The following is a 19,988-nucleotide window of genomic DNA, read 5'->3' on the forward strand; positions in this document are numbered from 1 at the left end:
CCGATCGCTTCCAACACAAGCTGCCCAATCTTCTTCAGTACAACACTAGTACAAGAAAATAAACAACGAGCTGTCAGCATATGATATTGTTTCCCAAGAGTCAGATCTGCAATAGTTAAGTCAGAAATAAGAATCAGTCGGAACAAAGGTATGCCTCAAAAAAATCCAATATTTCTTCATACAGTGAGTATGCTGCCAAGTTCATGCAAGTCCCGCGCACAAGGAAGAATTCACGGTACGCATCCGACTTCTTCACCGGATATGCAAGTGAAGGAAAACCAGTGGGTGATACAAGAATCGACAAGTCTTGAAGAAAGACAACATTGAGACACCATCTTTGTAACAACCTAATTTTTGGCCCTTTCTTTTTCTTTTGATTTTCTGAGGTTTTTGCCTGAGTTTTCTTTTTCAGTGGTTGTGTGGTCTGGAAACTGAAGAAGATGACCTCTACTTTCTTTCCAGAGTGGCTTTTCATACCCAAATCCTTCCCTAGACCTTTCCATTTCCACCTTGGACCAAATCCTAATATTCTTAATATTCCTTTTATATTAAAGGAATAACTCAATTTGCCCTAGGTTGTGAAGCAACCTATATTTCTATCACTCCAAAAAATCCCAAATAATTCTCATAAATTGTTTGGGTCATATCTTCATCAAATGTGGCAAAACATTTCATTGAGATGTTCAAAAACAGTCCTCAAATAATTCATTTCCTATTCTGCCCTAAATGGCACATTGTGAAGCAAGTGCTATTTTCCTTTGCCCAATTGACCTCAAACTTCTTGCACATCTTTTCATGTCCATATCATTTTCACATGCCAAAATTCAACCTCATTTTCCTAGTAATTATTTAATTATGATTTTCCAAAGTTTCTTTCCAAAAAGAAACTTTGTGGAGGTACAAGCTAGGCATATCCAAATGAGTTGGAATTTTTCATGGTCCTCAATATCATCATATCATAGTCCTCCACCAAAGTTGAGCTCATGTCATGCCACCATGTGAGCTCATCTTCAATTATTTGATTTTGTCCAAATTTTCAGTTTGTGAAGCAACTATATTTTATATTGCTTCATTTAAGCTGCCAATTTACCAGGACATTCTATTTTTTCATATAAACTCCCTCCACCAAGTTGTGGATCAATCCATCACTCCATTCATCCAAATGGCCAGAAACCTTTTTGATCATCTTCATATCTTCAAATCATTGTGCCATGCTCAAATTCAGCTCAATACAATCATGTATGTGAGTGCATCATCCAAATATCTAAATCTGGCCATTATGGCACTTTCTACAGCAACCCGCCTCTAAACTCCTCCGATTAAGCTGGTTTTTGGTAATAAGGATTACCTTAGTGCTTGATCACACTCTGCCAAAGAACAAAGTCTAACTTCACATGTGTGAGCCACAACAAGTTACAAACACCTTGTTGTTGCAATGTTTTGGAGCTAGGTGTGAATCACTTCTTTTCCCCTGGACCGATTTATTTCCTCACTTAGACTAAGGGCACTAGGGTCAATCCGCTAGACATGGTCGGCTTGACCAAAACCCGCAGTTTGCTCCAGTGCGCATGGTGATCACGCGATGTCATGAAAATTGCATGCTCTGGAGTCTTCTTGCCACTGTTCCCATCGTCTCCCTCCTCGTCTCGACGTGAAACCATGTCCTGGAGCTTCCCCGTGATCGCCTTCATCACCCCGTGCTCGGGCCCCCTCTTGGTTCGCCATAAATGAGCCGCTAGCTCCATGCCCGTGCCATGCCCAGCCTTTGTCCACCATTAGTGCACTAGTTGAGCTTGCTTCTGGTGATCCAGAGACCTCCCCTCGGCTATATAAGTGTGACCCGAGTCCCTCCGCAGCTCACAAGTCCCTCCCCCGCCTCATTTGCCCCCGAAGACCTCGCCCCCTCCTCTTTTCGCCGGAGTTCGCCTAGGCCACCGCGGTTCCTCCTTGGTTCCAGCGAGCCCGAGCCTCCTCTCCTCATCCCAAGTTGTCCAAGAGCTTCTCCTCCTCCTCACGAGTCGCCCCACCCCATCATCCCTCGCCGGAGCGCTCTGCTTCACCGAGTACCACCTCCACCCGTTCCGCGTCTGCCTCCCATGGCCCCGCCCGTCCCCTCCGTTCCACTCCTCCCCAGCGCCTACTAGCCGTCTGAACGGACGCAACATGGTTCGTGGTCCCGTCGGTGTCCTCATATCGGCCAGAGCACGCCGGAGTCGCCCGTTCCCTCGCCGACCATCCGCCTCTTCCTTCCTCTGTCCTCCTTGTGTCGCCGCCTCTTGCCGTCGCCCTCGGCCGCCTCGGCGCTGGCTGATCACGGGGATGGAGGCGCCGCGTCGGGCCGCACCCGCCGGTGGCCTCTCCTTGGCCGGGGACGGCCGGAGCCGGCCAGGCCGCCGCTCCCCTTCCCTCCCCTGTTCCTCCTCTACTCATGGGCGCACATGAGCGGGAGGAAGGAGACGCGCCAAGTCGAAACCCCCCTGCGCGCGGACCCCGCCAGTTAGCCTCACGTGCCTTGACCCCCCTGCCAGCTCAACGTAAGTGGAGACACTTTTACCTGAGGGCGTTTTCATTTAAGTGAAAACGTATTTCATGTTGATACGTTTTCTTCTTCTGAAAGCCTCTTTCATTCTTCTTTTGCCTAAAGTACGCTTTCTCTGCTCGAAAGCATATTTACTAAAAATCCGTTTCTTTCTTATCCACTCAGGGACCCGGCTGTGAATATTATTTTTGCAAAAAAGTCCCTGAACTTCAACTCCTCACAACTTTTCAACCGTAGCTTCGATCGATGTGAAACCAAAGCTCACGTCTTCGTCTCGTCGAGCCCGTTCTGTTTAGATAATTTTCAATATGGTTTGACATACTAGAAATGACCATTTTGCCCTTGCACTACTGGAATCTGGCAGTTTGCCATCTGCCATGGCAGATGGCAAAGGCATGGTCGGCGGATGGCAAAGGCTTTGCCATCTGCCAGCAGATGGCAAACCTGTCGTCCGAAACCCTGCCGGTAAAGGCTTCTTTGCCGTCTGCTGGCTGATGGCAAAGAGCCTGTGGCTTTGCCATCTGCTGGCTGATGGCAAAGAGCCTGTGGCTTTGCCATCTGCTGGCAGATGGCAAAGCCTCTTAACGGGGTTAGCCCCGTTAGAATTGCTCGTAAACAACCCCTCCGGGAGAGAACTGTTTCCGGCATTTCGTTTCCGTGGCTTCACCGCACTTCTCCCCGGTGCCTTCTTCATCCCCAGGCAAGCCACAATACCCACTTGCATGATAGTCATGCAGTGGACATGGTTTCAACTTGAATATTTAGTAAATGTTTGCCTGTTGAAAATATGGTTATCGTTGTTCCGGTAATGCTTAGAGTTTCATGTTCACTCTCGTGCTATGTTGTTATGCACCTGGTTATCATGTACTAGTTGCTAGTATTCCTTTCATATGTTTACTAGTTGACCCGTTGCGCCAAATGGCGCAGAGACCCGCTAAATCCATGTTGTCAATAAAAATAGTTTCATTTTGCAAGGACGTATTCGATATTCGTAATAGAAAGCCCATGTGTTAAATCAAGCTATATTGAAAATATGTTTATCACACTGAGAAATCTAAGTTTGAAAAAAAACATATTTGTATAACATGCTTACTTAGGGGTATGGACACCTTAGCCATGATGATGCAGCAATTTGTTACCATTCTGCACCCAAAAGATCATAAACCAACAGAGAGAGAAGCAGCAATCTAACAACCCAACTAACTGAAGAAGAAGTGCAAATGTTTATTTCTCATAAAACAAACATTAATTAGTTCTGATAAACCCAATTATATTGTTACATATGTGCATCAATTTTTTTCATACATAACTTTTGGGCAGCATGTATATTTCATAAAGCCATCGTTCAGATCATGCACTAACAAAAAAAATGGTATGCTATTAAATGCTATTAACCCAGTACAATATGTTATCTCTTCTTCTTTATAATCTTACATTAAAATCTGAATCCTGGGCGGCATGTATATTTGTATTAGACGATGGGGGCTTCCAAATAAGCATGTAAAGATAATAAGAACAACACTACATGAAACTGCTAGTTTGCCGTCTGTGGATAACATATGGCAAAGACGTAAATCCAGGAGTTTGCCTGGCAAAGACGTAAATCCAGGAGTTTGCCGTCAGGAACTAGACGGCAAAGTCAGACGGCAAAGAATACTTTGTCGTCTGCTATTTTCTCTGGATGACGGCAAAGACTTTGTCGTCAGTCTATTCCTTTTGCCGTCAGCCGGTAAAATCATACGGCAAAATATTGCAACAGACGAAACGGACGGACTGACGGACGGCGTTAAGTGTTTTGCCATCTACCGGCCATCCAGCCAGACGGCAAAGTCTATTATCTTTGTCGTCAACTGTCAGTACAGGCAGACAGGAAAGACGCATACTTTGCCGTCTGTTGTGCTTGGTCCAGTGGGCAAAATGGTAGGACTTAGCCGTCTGGGGTTCGTGGCCCAGTGGGCAAAGATGCACACTTTGCCGTCAGGTAGGTACCGACTCAGACGGCAAATCGCCACCTCTTTGCCGTCAACCTACCTGTTGGCCAGACAGCAAAATTCTAGTGGCAGCACATGCTAGCGACATGTGGCAGGTTTGCCGTCTGTCCCTAGACGGCAAAGTTTTTTTTTTGATAATCAGAAATTAAACAGTTTAATACAAAATATAGTAATTGCCTTGATCCATACCAAAGATCCTCACAGCACATAGCACAGAACCATAACAGGAAAGCATAGTTCCATAGCAAATATAAGCAACAATGAACAAAGTTCCATAGCATATAGTCCCATGACAAAGTTCCATAGCATATAGTCCCAAAACAAAGTTCCATAGCATATAGTTCCAGAGCATATAGTCCCATACTTATAATACACAATGACCAAAGATGGCATCACTACGTAAGATTTGGCACTACAACAAATACCTTCATGTCCATGTCGTAGTCCAAAGAGCATCCAGGTGGCAACCTACAAGATTGAATGGTGTCTGTCACATTTTGGCACAAGAACAAATAACGTGCTTGAAATCATCAATATGCCAAATAGACAAAAGAAAGTACTTCGACACAACAAAATAAATAGTGATCCATATTCCATAGTGAGTTTCCAAAATAAATAGCTTCTAGTACATATGGAGTTTCTTGAACACTTATCCAATTTTGAACATGCTAATTTAACACTAGATCATGAAGATCTTCAAGAATGGTCTCTAAATCATGAAAATAAATAGCTACTTGTGTCAACTTATAACATTGGTTCAAATCAACACTCTAAATCATAAATATCTTCGAGTGCTCTCTAAATCATGAAAATAAATAGCTTCAAGTGGTCTCTAAATCATGAGAATAAATTGATCATGGTTTCAAATGGTATATACTTGTCTCTACTTATAAGTCTGATCTTTAAATGGTTCAAACGGTCTCTACTTACAAGTTTCTAAATCATGGAGATCTTCAAATGGTCTCTAAATCATGAAAATAAGTAGCTACTTGTCTCTAAATCATGAATATCTTCAAGTGGTCTCTAAATCATGAAAATAAATAGCTTCAAGAATGCATATAGTTAATTAAGATCATGGTTGAAATTGTTCAAATGGTTTCTAGTTTGAAACGGTTCAAATGGTCTCTACTTGTCTCTACTTATAAGTTTGATCTTCAAGAATCCAGATAGCTACTTGTTTCTACGTTGACAAATTTGAGACCTACGTAAATGAGATATGTACGCACTAACCATACTCGATCTCAAACATTCGGAGAACCACCAAGGTTGTTGTCGCTTGGGCCTCGTGCATGTGAAGATCCATCAGTATTAGATCCATGGCCTGATTGAGGCATCTGCATAGCGGGCATACCATTCTGGGTACAATAAGCCTGCAAATTATGTTTGAGTGAAGATTAAGTACTGGTAGTAGAAGAATTCATGTATGTGTTTGGAAATTAAGGAACTAACCCCAAACATTGCAAAGCATTGACTAGTTTGTGCCAACACCGCCTGCTGCACCACCTGCTGCGTCCTCTCATCAGCCAGTCGCCTCTCCTCTGCCCTCTCCTCCGCCGCCACTCGCCTCTCCTCCGCCAGTCGGGCTTGCAAAATATGGCATGGCAATCGCATCTTCAATCCAACAGTAAGTAAGAAACAAACATATATATAAGGACTTGTATAGAATACCTCCATCTCAACCATAGCTGGAGTCGAGCGTTTATATGTAGAAGATTTTGAGATACCTAACCGAGCTTTGTATTCAGGGAGAGAGCTACGGGAGGAGCTAGGGAACATGCCTCCTGCAATTGCTTCCTTGCCATGTTTCTTGCCTTCTCCAGAGATCATGACCAACGCGTGGTCAAGAGGCTCTGTTGTCACATCATACTCGGGCCCTTTCAACTCTTTTGTCGTCCCTTTAAATTTCTCCATCCGATCTTAGGCGGTCTTGCTGGAGTACGCGGACGTTGTGTCATTCTCATCGTAAGGCGTGGCTGTTTTGTATGGTGCCTTATGGGCCAAAGCATACGAGACGAAAAGGTTGGCCAATGGAGCATTATGGTGAGATGCCTGCAACCAAAGCAACATGATTAAGATTTCATCACAAGGATTGGCAACATGTATGACAAGAAAAAGCTTATGAAGAACAAATCGATATGGGAAGTAAGATATACCCAACGTTCACCGAACTCCATAATGTTCAAGTTGCCTTGATGATGTGGTGGATCCAGCATTGCGGCTCGTCGATTTCTATAATCTTTGTTTTTCGCCCTATACTCTTTGGAACACCAATAGTCCACGATCCGCTCCCAACACTCCCCCTTGGATTCATGTTTAGGGTCGCCAGTATTGTATCGAGACTTTGCATTATGCAAGCTTGGAATATTGCCCGCATAGCATGATGTCGTGAAGTTTGTAATATCCTCCGCCAAGAATGCCTCGGCTATGGAGGCTTCAATTCTACATTTATTTCTACATTTAGCTCGAAGAGTCTTATGCATTCTCTCAAGTCCATAGCACCAACAATTCTGCATAGGGCCACCCATTCTTGCCTTGGAAGGGAGGTGTAAAATCATATGTTCCATCGGGTTAAAGAATCCTGGTGGAAAGATCTTCTCTAGCTTGCAGAGCAACTCGGGGGCCCGTTCTTCCATCTCATCTATCACAGTAGGAGATACTTCTTTAGCACAAAGAACACGGAAGAAATAGGTAAGCTCTGCCAATACTTCCCAATCATCCTCAAGGATATAGCCTCGAATCATCACCGACATTAACCACTCAAGCCATATGTGCCAATCATGACTCTTCATCCCGTTGAACTTCAATTTATCAAGTTTCACTGCCCTCATAAGGTTCGTTGCAAACCCATCAGGGGACAACAAAGTTTTGAACCACATGAGTATCTCCTTTTGTTCCCTAGTAAGAACAAACCTCGCCTTTGGCGTCCTCCAGTTTTTCTTTCCCTCGGGTTGTTGCAAGTTTTGTTCGGGTCTATCACATAGCTTCATTACATCAAGTCTAGACTTAGTATTATACTTCGTCTTCTCAGCAATGTTGAACAACGTGCCAAAAATGGCCTCGGCGATATTCTTTTCAGTGTGCATTACATCAATATTATGTGGAAACTCGAGTTGGTGGAAGTAGGGGAGATCCCATAAGCATGGCTTGTGAGTCCACGCGTGTTCTTCGTTATATCCCAAGAAATACCCTGGACGTTTGGGATCAGGCTGGAGAGCATTTATTTGATCACGAATTTGTTCACCCGTCATCTCAGGTGGTGCCGAGTGTTCAACTACTTCACCTTTCATGAAGTTCTTCTTGTCTTGTCTGAATGGATGGTCACGACGCAAATGTTGTCTATGAAAATCGAAGCAAGAATACTTGCGACCATGCTGCAACCAACGGCACTGCATGCTTGCCTTGCACCTTGGGCATGGGAACCTCCCATGCACATACCACCCCATGAAAAGTGAATGTGCCGGTAAGTCATGAAGTGAGTACTGGTACCAAACATGCATTGTGAAGTTCTTTTTGATAGCAGCGTCGTATGTCCGTATCCCATTCACCCAAGCTTCTTTCAACTCATCTATCAGTGGTTGCATGTACACACTTATATTCTTCCCCGGATACTTGGGCCCTGGAATTATCAACGACAGGAACATGTGCTTGCGTTGCATTAGGGCGCTAGGGGGGGAGGTTGAGGGCAACAACAAACACGGGCCAACAACTGTATGTCTTTGACACCATACCAAACGGATTGAACCCATCGATTCCGATGGCAACTCGTGCATTCTTTGCCTCTTTTACTTTCTCATGATGTATTCGATCGAAACTCTTCCATGCTTGGGCACAAGACAGATGTATCAACATCGGTCTCCCATGATCATCTTTGTTGCGTCTTATCCCATATTTGTGCCATGTCATCTGTTTGGCTGTATCTTCGTTCAATAAAGACGTTGAATTCTTGGCAAGATTGGAAAATATCAAAGAACATTTGCGGGGACTTTGCTCTGTTTCTTCGTACCATCACTGAGGTCTCTCTCGACATACCTAGAGGCTTTGCACTTGGCGCAATAATTGTCATCGGCATACTCTTTCGTAAATAAGACACATCCATTTGGACAAGCATGTATCTGCTCATAGGGCATCTTAAGTGCACGAAGGATTTTCTTCGCATAATACCAGCTTTTAGCCAGTTTCTGACCTTCGGGGAGAGAGCGACCCCAAGATGTCACCATCGAATTAAAGAAATCTTTGCTCATGTTGAACTGGGTCTTTATAGCCATTGCTTGTGCAATGGCATCCAGCTAACATTGGTTTGTGTGGTCGTGAAGAGGTTGTTCTGAGGAATTCAACATTTCTAAGAAGGCCCTCGCAGACTCCTCTGGTTCTTCCTCTGATCCCTCTTCACGTGCATCGTTGAAGTCAGCTACAATGTCAACGATCTCGGTACCATTGTTGTCGGTTCGCCGACGCACCACCTCCTCTCTGCTACGTTCAGGCTCGCCATGAAGGGTCCACCGGGTATACCCACGCTTAAACCCATGCTTCTGCAGGTGCCTACACATCGTCTTCTTCGCCTGTTCTCTGTCGTTGTCACACTTCAAGCAGGGGCACCAACTTTTTCTTTGGCCTCTAGCAAATGTTGCCTCTACAAATTCATTGGTCTTCGTCACCCATTCAGTGGTCATGCCAGCCTGACTAGGGTGGCCAGTGTACATCCACTCACGATCATCCATATTGGTACTTGCATATGACAGTAGGGGCACCAAATTCATATTCATCAAGATATGTATATTGTAATTAAGACTAGATACACAACTAATTACCATTGTTATATTATTTACGCCATGGCTTTAATTTTTTACCATACAAAAGGGAAACATGCATTCATGGATTGAATCCTATCGCTAATAGGTAAAGATGGTTCCTAATCCCACTCGAGTACGTGTAGATTGGGTTCGTTTCCCGTGCTCTACCCTTTCGAACGGGATGCGCCTAGGCTACGAGACTTGACATGAAAATAAAATCTAGTAGCATCAGCATGACGACCGGAACAAATCAAATAGGGGAGGGGGAGGAGATGACAGTCAAGCTCACCCCTAGACCGTAGAGGCGGTAGTCGAATGACGATGGCAATGGCAACGGGACGGATAGTGCTCCTGGAGGTGAAGAGAAAATCCCTGCACATGAAAAGCACCGGCACAACCAACATAAGCACTCGCAGAACAATCTAATAAAAACATCGTCAACATCATCTTGCAGTTCAACAAAACCTAACCTAAAGAAAATAAGCAAGAAACTGAGCATTTAATTTCCTAACGAGCATCAATCAAAAATGAAATTTTGCCTTGTAGAACAACCATATTATCCAAACTTGCTTTATGGAGTATACATGCTAGATCACCAACATCATGCTGCCTTGCAATTCTTCCTCTTCTGTTTAATTCCTTGACCTGTTTCTGGGGCATCCTGAAAACGGCTGCCCACTGTGTTAGATTGTCAAAGTTCGTGTGCACAATTTGTTCACTTTACTCGCATTTTCCACATGTTTTAATGATTAACGTTGTTCGGTGACGGGAGCTGCCATTATGCCGTGCGATATGATGTCTCATACTGATCCTTCCTCCACTATCTGCCATATCTGTAGGCATGGGAATGAGTTCGCACAGACAGTCGGATTCTTTCTTACTACTCACCCATCTCAGGTACTCCTCCCTGTTCTGAAGCAAATTCTTCACCTTTGAAGTACTGAATGAGTGCATACCATGTTTTGAGTTTGTGACAGTATGTTGTGTTGGGACTTGTTCGGTAACAGGAAAAGATTCAGATGAACTATTGTATTAACCATTAAAATTATTAGATCAATGGCTCACATGGTTTTTTAATCTAGTTTGGGAAAATTAAATAGAATGCCAGAATAGGAGCGGTGCTCACCGTGGCGTGGGGCAGAGGGGGTTGAGGACAGAGGGGGAGATGGTGCCCGGCTTCAGTGGTGACCAGCGGCTGCGGATGCGTAGACGGGAGCCGGCGGCGGTGCTGCCAACTGCAGCCGTGGTGCTAGGGCAGGGGAGGACTGCCCGGTGGCGGTCGCGCCATTGGAGGAGGACTGGTGGGGGGCGCAGTGGACAAGGGCCCCGACGGCGGCGGGGTGGAGGCAGGGCCACCTGCGGCAGTGCGGTGGAGGCGGGGACCAGCTGCGGCGGCGCGGTGGAGGGAGGGACGGGCGGCGGAGCCGGGGACGGGTGGTGGCGGCAGATAACCTAGCGGGGGTCGAGACAGTGATGCGGTCGGGTGTTGGGGGGTTTTCTTTTTTTTACATTTCATTAATTTGCCGTCACTGGGATAAAAAGGAGACGTCAAAGCAAGGCTGGGTGCCAGGTTTTTTTTCTATTAATTCGCCGTTAGCAGGGTTGAACACGGACAGCAAAGCTACTGACTTTGCCGTCAGCAGATGACAAAAACAGATGACAAAATTAGATTACCGACCGTCAAACTGGACACGAGTCCACCCTTTACCGTCAGCCAGCAAAACAACGGACGGCGAAGAGCCAGTTTGCCATCTTGTTTTCTTTGTCGTCTTTCTTCCGGTAGATTTGTCGTCCGCCACCGCGCGGACATATGGCAAAGCAGAGATTTGCCGTCAAGCATACTTTGCCGTCATCAGTTGATGGCGAAACTTTTATTGCCGTCTACCCCGATGAAAAGCTGACGGCAAAGCCACTCACAGACGGCAAATTAGCAGTTTCCTGTAGTGCAACACACATATGTTGATGGAGGCAAAAGGAGGCAGACCACATATACAAGTTTTAATGGATATCTAATCTATTAGAGACCATGCCTAGTTGAAAAAGAGCAACAAGCAAGCAGAAGATGCACCAGCTTATGTTTTAAACCACTGCCGGTGCCATTGACATGCACAAGATTACATTACAAAGGTGTATAGCCTGTCGTATAGGCATCAACGTTGATGCTAAGAATTGTACAGAACGACGCATTGGGAAACACAACAAATCTTGCATCCACTCTCAATAATGTTGTAGCCAGGGAGTTAACCATGGTAAGATTAAGACAAAGGAATGACCATATTAATGAAAGACAGGTTTTAAATGATATTAAGCCACAAGACTTTGCCTCCTTGGACTGTAGATGTAAAATGGATCTGCAGTAATTCACTGTAATAGATGAGAAAATTCGAGAGGATAAAAAAAAGGCTCTAAAGTTATTGAAATTGAGCTCGAATCCTAACCATCAATAAATTGCATGCAAATTTTACAAACCCTATATCATAACTCATAACAAAGCATCTCACTATTTCTTATGAATCAAATACAATGATTATGAATCATGAACATATTCACCCTCAAGCAAGAACATATTTTCCGAAAAACAAAGAATGCAGCAAAAGGGGCTATGGACGCCATGCCGAGCGATCGTAGTAGACAAGGATCGCGCCACAACAATGCCCTTGACACCTAGGAATATATAAAGAAAATTAGAGCAAAGGTGAATCTATTCTGAACTCAAGGACACCAAAGTGTGACAATATAAAGGGGAAGCAACAATCCTCTACAAGAAATGGTGCTGATAGGTAGAACATATTCCTTTTCATGTACTGTGGTGGAAGAGTTGCAGAAGAAATCAGGCTCACCTATCTTGGAGGTCTGACTGCTCTAGGGAAATCAATCCACAATATCCCCAACCACTCAGAACTAAAACAATATGCCCTATGTTCAGTTTCAGACTTCCATTCAACGGAAACTGTATGGGCCTAAATTAATCTTCAGCGAACATGGGAAATAATAAATAAGAAGAACGATTATCCCTAGAAATGCAATATATGTTGCAAAACAATCAAGATCGTCTGAAAAAATACGCATCTTACCCTGCTGCTTGCACTCCTCAACGACCTGCTCATTCTCCCCGTCGTTGGCTGCCTCCCCTCCCCTGCAGCCACAACCCATTGCAAAGGAGCGCCGCTGCTTGCACTCCTCGATCGCATGCTTCTTCGCCCTATTGTTGTCCGCATCTCACTCCATGCAGCTCCACCCCAAACTGCACAAGGTCCCAATTCATATTCAGAGCTATTTGAAAAGTTTTGGTCCCAAATATCGTTTTCACTTTTAGTCCCAACAAAAAGAGAAAAATTCACTACAGGTCCTCATACTTGTCGCGTTGGCCGCATTTCTCCTCGTACTTGCAAATACCCAAAATACAGTCCTACAACTTGTCTCAGGTGGTCGTCTACGGTCCAAAATACCATTTCCTCTATGTATCTGCTGACTTGGCTGTTGACTAGAGAGTCCACGCGGGTTTTGACCGCCAGCTCATCAGAAGACGCCTGGGCGGGAGAATACAAGGGGTTTTATTGCAAAAACGACGAATTTACGTTTGTCGCCCCGCATGGTCGGACCGCGCCTCACCTGGTCGCATCTCTACACACCCACCTGGTCGGATCGACCACACGACACCACATGGTCGGACGCAACCTCTCCACACCCATCGCACCGCACCGCACCTCGCGGTCGCACCCCTCTCGTGGGGCAGACAGGAGTAGTAAGCTAGCCACGGGAGCAGCAACAGCCAGCAGCTAGCCGCCGGTCATCGCCTCAATTCGCGTCGTCTCGATGGGGATCCTCTGCGGCGCACCTGGGGCACACCATCGTCGGCCTCCCTGCTCGTCTTAGCACCCAACGGAGGCTGCGCGCCTGCATCTCGCGGCCGCAACTCCGACACCTACGCCTCGCCGTCCGTCGAACTCCATGTCGCTCGGCACAAACACGCGCCGCACCATCTGGTCCTTGGCCAGCACGCCCGCCACCGCCATGTTCAGGATCTTGTTGAACACCGCCTGCAGGTTGCAGGCGCGCTGCGGGGTCACGGCTGCCAGCGGGCTGGTGGAGGTGGGGCTGCGGTGCGCGGTGGAGGAGAAGTGCGAGTGGCCAGACATGGCGTGCGTGGCGCGGCGGAGGAGGGGGACGAGCAGGACCGCGGACGGCGAGACGTGGCCGTGCGCGGCGTCCGCGCGGGCGTGCGCATACTTCATACGCCAGTGATTCGGGGGCAGCACGGCTTGGCTTGATTCCTTCGGTGCGGAGGCTCATGAGAGCGAGGTGGAGTCCGAGGAGAAGCGAACATGGCGAGGAGTGGCCGGCGACCACGTGGACGGCGAGCGGCGACGGCGACCTTGTGGCCCTCGATCGGGCCCTTTCCCTGGGAGCAGCCGGCTGCGCCTCGCCAAGACTATGCTAAGCAGCGGCCACACGCGTCGGCGGGCACAGAAGTCGTCAACCGGGCGGAGGTCATGGCGGTGCTGGGCACGCGCCTGGACATGGTGCGGAAGGAGTCCAGCGACGCGGTCGGGGCGGTGGTGCACGAGTACATACCAGGGAGCTACAGAGCAATACTTGTAACTGGATGCATTTCAATCTTGCATGGGCTCCATCTCTGTCTTGCAAGCTACAGAGCAAATGTAGCAGCGAGAGCGAGCTACAGAGCAACTGAAACTGAAGCATGTTCATTTCAGTCTTGCATTGGAGCTTCTGCACTACTAGGATATATGCCTTGGACTGAATCTGATTACTAGTAGGAAGGATGTACTAATGCAATGCAAGCAATCTTGGACATGGTTAATTAAGACTGTTGTTGATTTGTCAAGTTTATATATCTCAACGTAGAACACACACATTTTCACATGAAAGCCTGACATAAGAAACACAAACTAGAGTAATACTAGCAAACGTGTGCAATTGATTGTTCGGTTGTTCATCATCAGTCAGCACTCACCGTGACAGGGATTATGACAGTAGTCAGTAGATAATACTCCAAACGAGTGTGTGCGCTGTAGTCTAGACCCAAATAGTAGTACAGAATTAATTCCTGCTGCAAGAACAAGAAAAGGTGCAAATTTCAGACAAGTGGTACTGAATAGTATCGGAGTTCAATCTACAGTGGAGCCCGGCCACTCCAGGATGCCGCCCAGCTCAAGTCACGGGTCATGGGGCGGTGTGCGGATGGGTCATGGAGGCTGCCGACGAGCTGATGATGCAGTTCACGCTGTCGCCGCGGCGACGGAGAGCTCCTGCAGGCCGAGGCCACCCACGCCATGTCCGGCCACTCGCCCTCCTCGTCCGCCGCACACCACAGGTGGGCGCCGACGTCGACCGCGGCGGCTTCTTGTGCCTCCTCTTCAGCAGCAGCAGCCCCAACTCCACTTTCCTGCTCGAAGCCACCGACGGGGGCAGTTCGCCGTGCTGCTCTCCTCCGGCGGTTGTGACATGGCCATCGCCGCGCACACCCAGGACATCGGGGAGGTTGAGGAGGAGGCGGTGGTCGTCGTTATTGTGGTGCGGGGTCCCGAGGAAGCCGTGGCCGTGGAGGAGGAGGCGGAGGCTGCCGTGCCGGTGCCGCTGGTGGTGGTGGTGGAGGAAGGGGATCGGCGGCGAGAGGGAGCGGTTGTGGACAGGAGCTCTTTTATTTGTGGCGATTTTGCAAAACAAACCTTGGTTCCTGGCGTAATCAGGCAGGTAAGACGATGTGGCAGTCAAGCTGGCGGTCAAAGTCCGCGTGGACGCGCCAGTCAACAGCCAGGTCAGCAGATACGTAGAGGAAATGGTATTTTGAACCGTAGACGACCACCTGAGACGACAAGTTGTAGGACTGTATTTTGGGTATTTGCAAGTACGAGAAGAAATGCGGCCAACACGACAAGTATGAGGACCTGTAGTGAATTTTTCTCCAACAAAAATATAGATTTGTTCTGCATGTAATTTACATGACATGACGATGCGATCAACATATCCATCCATTACAACATGAACATTTATATTTGTTCTGCGGAAAACAACTGGATATATAAGGGAATGAACTAAACCGAAATAAAAGAAAACATGGCAATCTCTTTGCATAATCTGGAATGCAAAAAAGCATAGCTGCCAACTCAAGCTCTAAATTAACCCAGACCTTTGCTACTTCTAGTAATTGTAACTATAACTGATAAAAATTAGAGTTAACTACACAAAACTTCAGATAACTTGTAACAATTTACCACAACATTTGAGTTTCTTAACACAAAACCACAACTTCGCGGCAAATTATAACACTGTACCACAACTTTTGAGTTTCTAACACAAAAACACAACTGCTGGACTAATTCTTAACATTGAGCCCAAATCTATTGGTCAACTTCTTTTAACAGCCAATCTGAATGATTGGGCCCACATGTCATTCTCTACGCGACAAGTTCCCTCCTACGTGGCGCTAACTGGATTTGTGTAACATAGCAGTTTGCATACAACATCGTCGTCTCCTCGACGACGCGTTCACCTGCAGCTTCTACGGCATCTACCCCTAAAAAGAAAAAAAATCCACTGCCTTCACCTTCTTCGTCTGGCGCACTCCGTCCAACCATGTTGTCGTCAGGACAGCCGCAGCTAGCACATGCACTATATCGCGTTGTGCAAAGACAAGGTTGCTGCCTTGTGCTCCACAGTCGTAGAGATGCACTCGTCCTCCCCAGGACCTCTTTGTCTAGTTCGTGCGCCCCGCTCGACCATGCCATAGTCCGGACGGGCGCTGCCAGCACATCCGTGCTGCCACGTTGTGCACAATCAGGGCTGCCACCTCGTGCTTCACGACCACTACAAGCACGCCTCACTGATTACGACATCGAGATCATTTGGAACTCCGTCGCCAACGACAGTGACATGCGGGCGCGGCTTTGCGGCACTAGGAACCTCACCATTGAGGACGCTCGGAGTGATCGTCATGTGGCAGAATTTTGACCACCCCAACAACACCCAATACGTCGGTGGAGTTCATACCGCCGGTACGGGATGGCAAGAGGAGGAAATGGTAGGCCACATAGGAGATGCGCACATGCCACCATTTTCCTGCTTAGGTCCTAACATGTGGGCCCAATCAATCAGATTGTCTGTTAAAAGAAGTTGAATGATAGATTTGGGCTCAATGTTGAAATTAGTTCAGAAGTTGTGGTTTTGTGTTATAAAAACTCAAAAGTTGTGGTAAAGTGTTATAAGTTGACCTGAAGTTGTAGTTTTTTGTTGAAAAACTCAAAAGTTGTGGTAAAATGTTATAAGTTACCCTGAAGTTGTGGTTTTGTGTAATTAACTCTAAAAATTATCATCTGACAAACTCAAACAAAATTGTTCTTAGTTCTCAACTGAATGCCCGTATCCATAAAACTGAAATGCTTCACAAAGTACGAAAATGCACTGAAACGTGATAATGCTTTCTAGTACTCACTGCCTAGAACTCAGGTGATCTAAATAAATAAAAATCAAAAATTTACATATTAGGTAAAGCAGATAAGCTAGAATTGGGCGATCATCTCAATTTTTTTGTAGGATATCTGAACATATCTTTGAAGCATAATCTCTGAACATAAACTTTGGACAAACCAATGATATGAAAGCAAGCATTGGAATCAAATATGATCTAAGCAGTTGAAAAAGAACGGAGGGAGTATCTAATAACATAGAGATGCTATTAATCAATATAACTAAAATGAGCATGCTATTTTCGCAGAGATTGGTTTTTTAGCATGTGAACTAACCATAGCACGTGAGCTCCCTTCGGGCCACTGGACCAAGCAAAACCACAACAACTCTTAATCTCCCAAGAGCAGGAGCCTAACATACTTTCATAAAAGTGTAGTTCAGATTATACAATCACAAATAAACGCTTTGGTTTTCATCTGCACAATTCTTTTTCCCCCTACCGCAAGCCTCTGCCTTCAGCTTTAAACTGAACCAGCAAGTTAACATGTGATTTATTTACAAAGTAATGCTATAACGGAAAATATGAAGGAGAACCTGGGTACCAGCGCACCCTATATGCAAAAAAAATTAGTAATTCAAAAAATTTCAAAAAATCCAATTTTTTTTGGTGTTAAACATGATCAACTATTGTAGTCGTATAAAAAGATTCGACAGAGAATGACTTTCATTGCATCCTGGGTCGAAGATTCAGCAAAAAACGCTATATACAAGTACTATACACGCTATATTGTCGTCATAAACTTGTCATAAACTTGTCTTTTTTGCTGTGAAGTCAACATGAATAATTTCTTGTCCAAATTTTTTATACGAGTACAATACTTGATCATGTTTGATCGCAAAAAAGATTTGGAATTTTTTGAACTTTTTCTGAATTACTAAAAAAAATTTCCGCATATAGGGTGCGCGGGTACCCGAGAGCACCAAGTCCGCGTCCATGCTATAACAGCCTATACTTTCAGAATGTACAGTTTCGATCATGCAGTTAGAAATATACTAATACGGTAGTAACTCTACATGACTTGTTACTCAATTATCTTTAAAAAATGAAAAATCAAGAATACGGCTAATTAATAATTTAGCACGGCATTTATGAGTTCCTCCACAGCCTCCTTTGTCCTGAAAATTACACAAAGAAAAACCATTCTTTTCTAATCTGAAGCACCCTTTCATGGTCAGGCTGACCAATCTTTACAGAGCGACATACACAAACAAAAACAGGAAGGCAGAAGGGATTTTTTAGGTGGGTTACAATCTTGAAACAGGTAGTTCACCTTCCATGAATAAATGTGAACAAGCCCTATAAGGAAATGCCATGATAACTTCAGAGCAATTCAAACCTGAGGGGACATTATGCACTCTGAAAAAAGCACAAAACATGCATTAGTACACAAGGTAAAAAACTTACAGAAGAAATGAAAATGATAGTGCAAAACTACCAAATTTAAACACTAAGTCCTGAGAATGTAGGATTGCAAGGTGGCCATGAACGCCACCTGTCCACCACCTTTTTCTTTTAAAAGCCATTTGCTGCCTACTAATAAACAACAAGTAGAAGAAAAAAAGCGTGTTGCCCAGAAAATATGCTATTATCAATATGTAACCGACCCTATCTGCTTTGTCTATGGTTTGACTCCGGTGACTCATGCCCGACTCTGCCCCTAGCCGCCACCATACCCCATTGATTTTTCACCGGACTGTTGACCTGATATGGTACGGCTGTCAAATCCAAAAAGTTTGTAGAAGACTTTGACGCATTGTTTCTACCAAAACATGTACGCAAGGCATAAAGTGATCGGGTGCCTTTTCTAGGACATACTGTAATGTAAATTTGTAAGAGAATGTGGTATTAACACAAACTGAAAGCTTTGTTAAATATACTTAATTTAGAAGAGACCATATTAACAGAGAGCATGGTCTACTATAAAGATTGCCATGAGATCATGCTAGTCTACTTATCAAGGATCCACATTATACATATAAACATATCTTATCACAACATGCTAATGTAATGTATCTTCTATAAGGCACATAAAAGAAACCACACATATATCTTTTCCTGAACCACATTCTACTGTCAAAATCCCCAAATCAGCAAGATAAATAACATGCTAATATAATGTATCTTCTATAAGGCACATAAAAGAAACCACACATATATCTTTCCGGAACCACATTCTACTGTCAAAACCCCAAACCAGCAAGAAAAAAATGAGTACCCTATTTTCATTGCCTGTACAAACATGCCTTCACCCTGTGAGGCCAGAATAGCCTCTAAAGGCCGAGACATTGGAGTTGAAATATAAGGATAATTAGATTTAATGCGCGTAGAACTCCAGCCACATTAAGTTTTCCATTGCCTAGCCAAAGTTACACGAACAAATGTAAGGAGCTGATAAAGTTATCAAGACCTGCTTCATTCGATCAAGAAAAGAGATGAAATATGCCTGACTACATAGTTATATAAATGTGGACATATTAAACACTCCTTTTGTGAATATCTTAAAATATCAGACTACACCATAATATATAGAATCACAACCTGCAAATAAAAACCTCAGATCTGTACACGCCATGTTTAGAAAAAACATATATTATCTAATTCCAGTGTGCATGGTGGAGAAAGTAATATGAAAGTAGAGACGGTCAGAGGCACCTCCGCAAGACCTTTGAGCCAAATTCTTCTTCTATTTGGCCTTCTTCTTTCTTCTTGAGGAAGTCCTCAACCACTGAGAGGGAGAGAGAGGAGGCTCCTTGCTCCTGTTGCTCTGGTCGTCGCACGAACTCGGCCTTCCACTCCTCATGGCGCACCTGCAGCCGAAGACCTCACCCATGAGAAAAAGGGGAGGCGTGGGTGAGGGAAGGGGGAGAAAGAAGATGCAAAGGCAAGCCATGACCAACTCGAGCTCCTTGCTCCTGCAGCTCCGTCAACGACCCCGTCTGCATCCGCCGCTCCACGAACTCCTGTTGCGTCTGCCTGCAGGCGTCAGATTCGCCACGACTAGAGCGGCTGTGGTGATGAGGAAGAGGAAGAGGGAGGAATGCGGCGGCTACGGTGATGAGGAGGAAGCATGGAGGGGGCTGTGCGGGAGGGGGCTGTGCGGGAGGGGGCGTGAGAGGATGGAGGACTGAAGGAGGGCAGCTGCGGGCTCGCGGTGGCTGCGGGATTTGGTGGAAAGGGGA

At 45.5% G+C, this 19,988-nt stretch overlaps 1 protein-coding gene and 1 long non-coding RNA gene across 2 annotated transcripts; both read right to left on the minus strand.

The window, feature by feature from the left end:
- Window positions 1-4,751: 4,751 nt before the first annotated feature.
- LOC119338961 lies at window positions 4,752-13,555 on the minus strand. Its single transcript, XM_037611162.1, has 6 exons — window positions 13,250-13,555; window positions 10,447-10,772; window positions 9,610-9,692; window positions 5,980-6,113; window positions 5,761-5,900; window positions 4,752-4,998 (listed from the first exon to the last, which is right to left on the minus strand). Exons 1-5 carry the CDS (start codon window positions 13,553-13,555, stop codon window positions 5,772-5,774), a joined length of 978 nt encoding a protein of 325 aa, XP_037467059.1. The 3' UTR covers window positions 4,752-4,998; window positions 5,761-5,771.
- A 4,230-nt stretch (window positions 13,556-17,785) lies between these two features.
- On the minus strand, window positions 17,786-19,955 carry LOC119338225. Its single transcript, XR_005163840.1, has 3 exons — window positions 19,703-19,955; window positions 19,462-19,616; window positions 17,786-18,165 (listed from the first exon to the last, which is right to left on the minus strand). It is a non-coding gene; the product is annotated as an uncharacterized LOC119338225 (long non-coding RNA).
- Between the last annotated feature and the right edge of the window lie 33 nt (window positions 19,956-19,988).

The sequence above is a fragment of the Triticum dicoccoides genome, chromosome 7B (assembly GCF_002162155.2).
Source record: "Triticum dicoccoides isolate Atlit2015 ecotype Zavitan chromosome 7B, WEW_v2.0, whole genome shotgun sequence".
NCBI classification, from domain to species: domain Eukaryota; kingdom Viridiplantae; phylum Streptophyta; class Magnoliopsida; order Poales; family Poaceae; genus Triticum; species Triticum dicoccoides.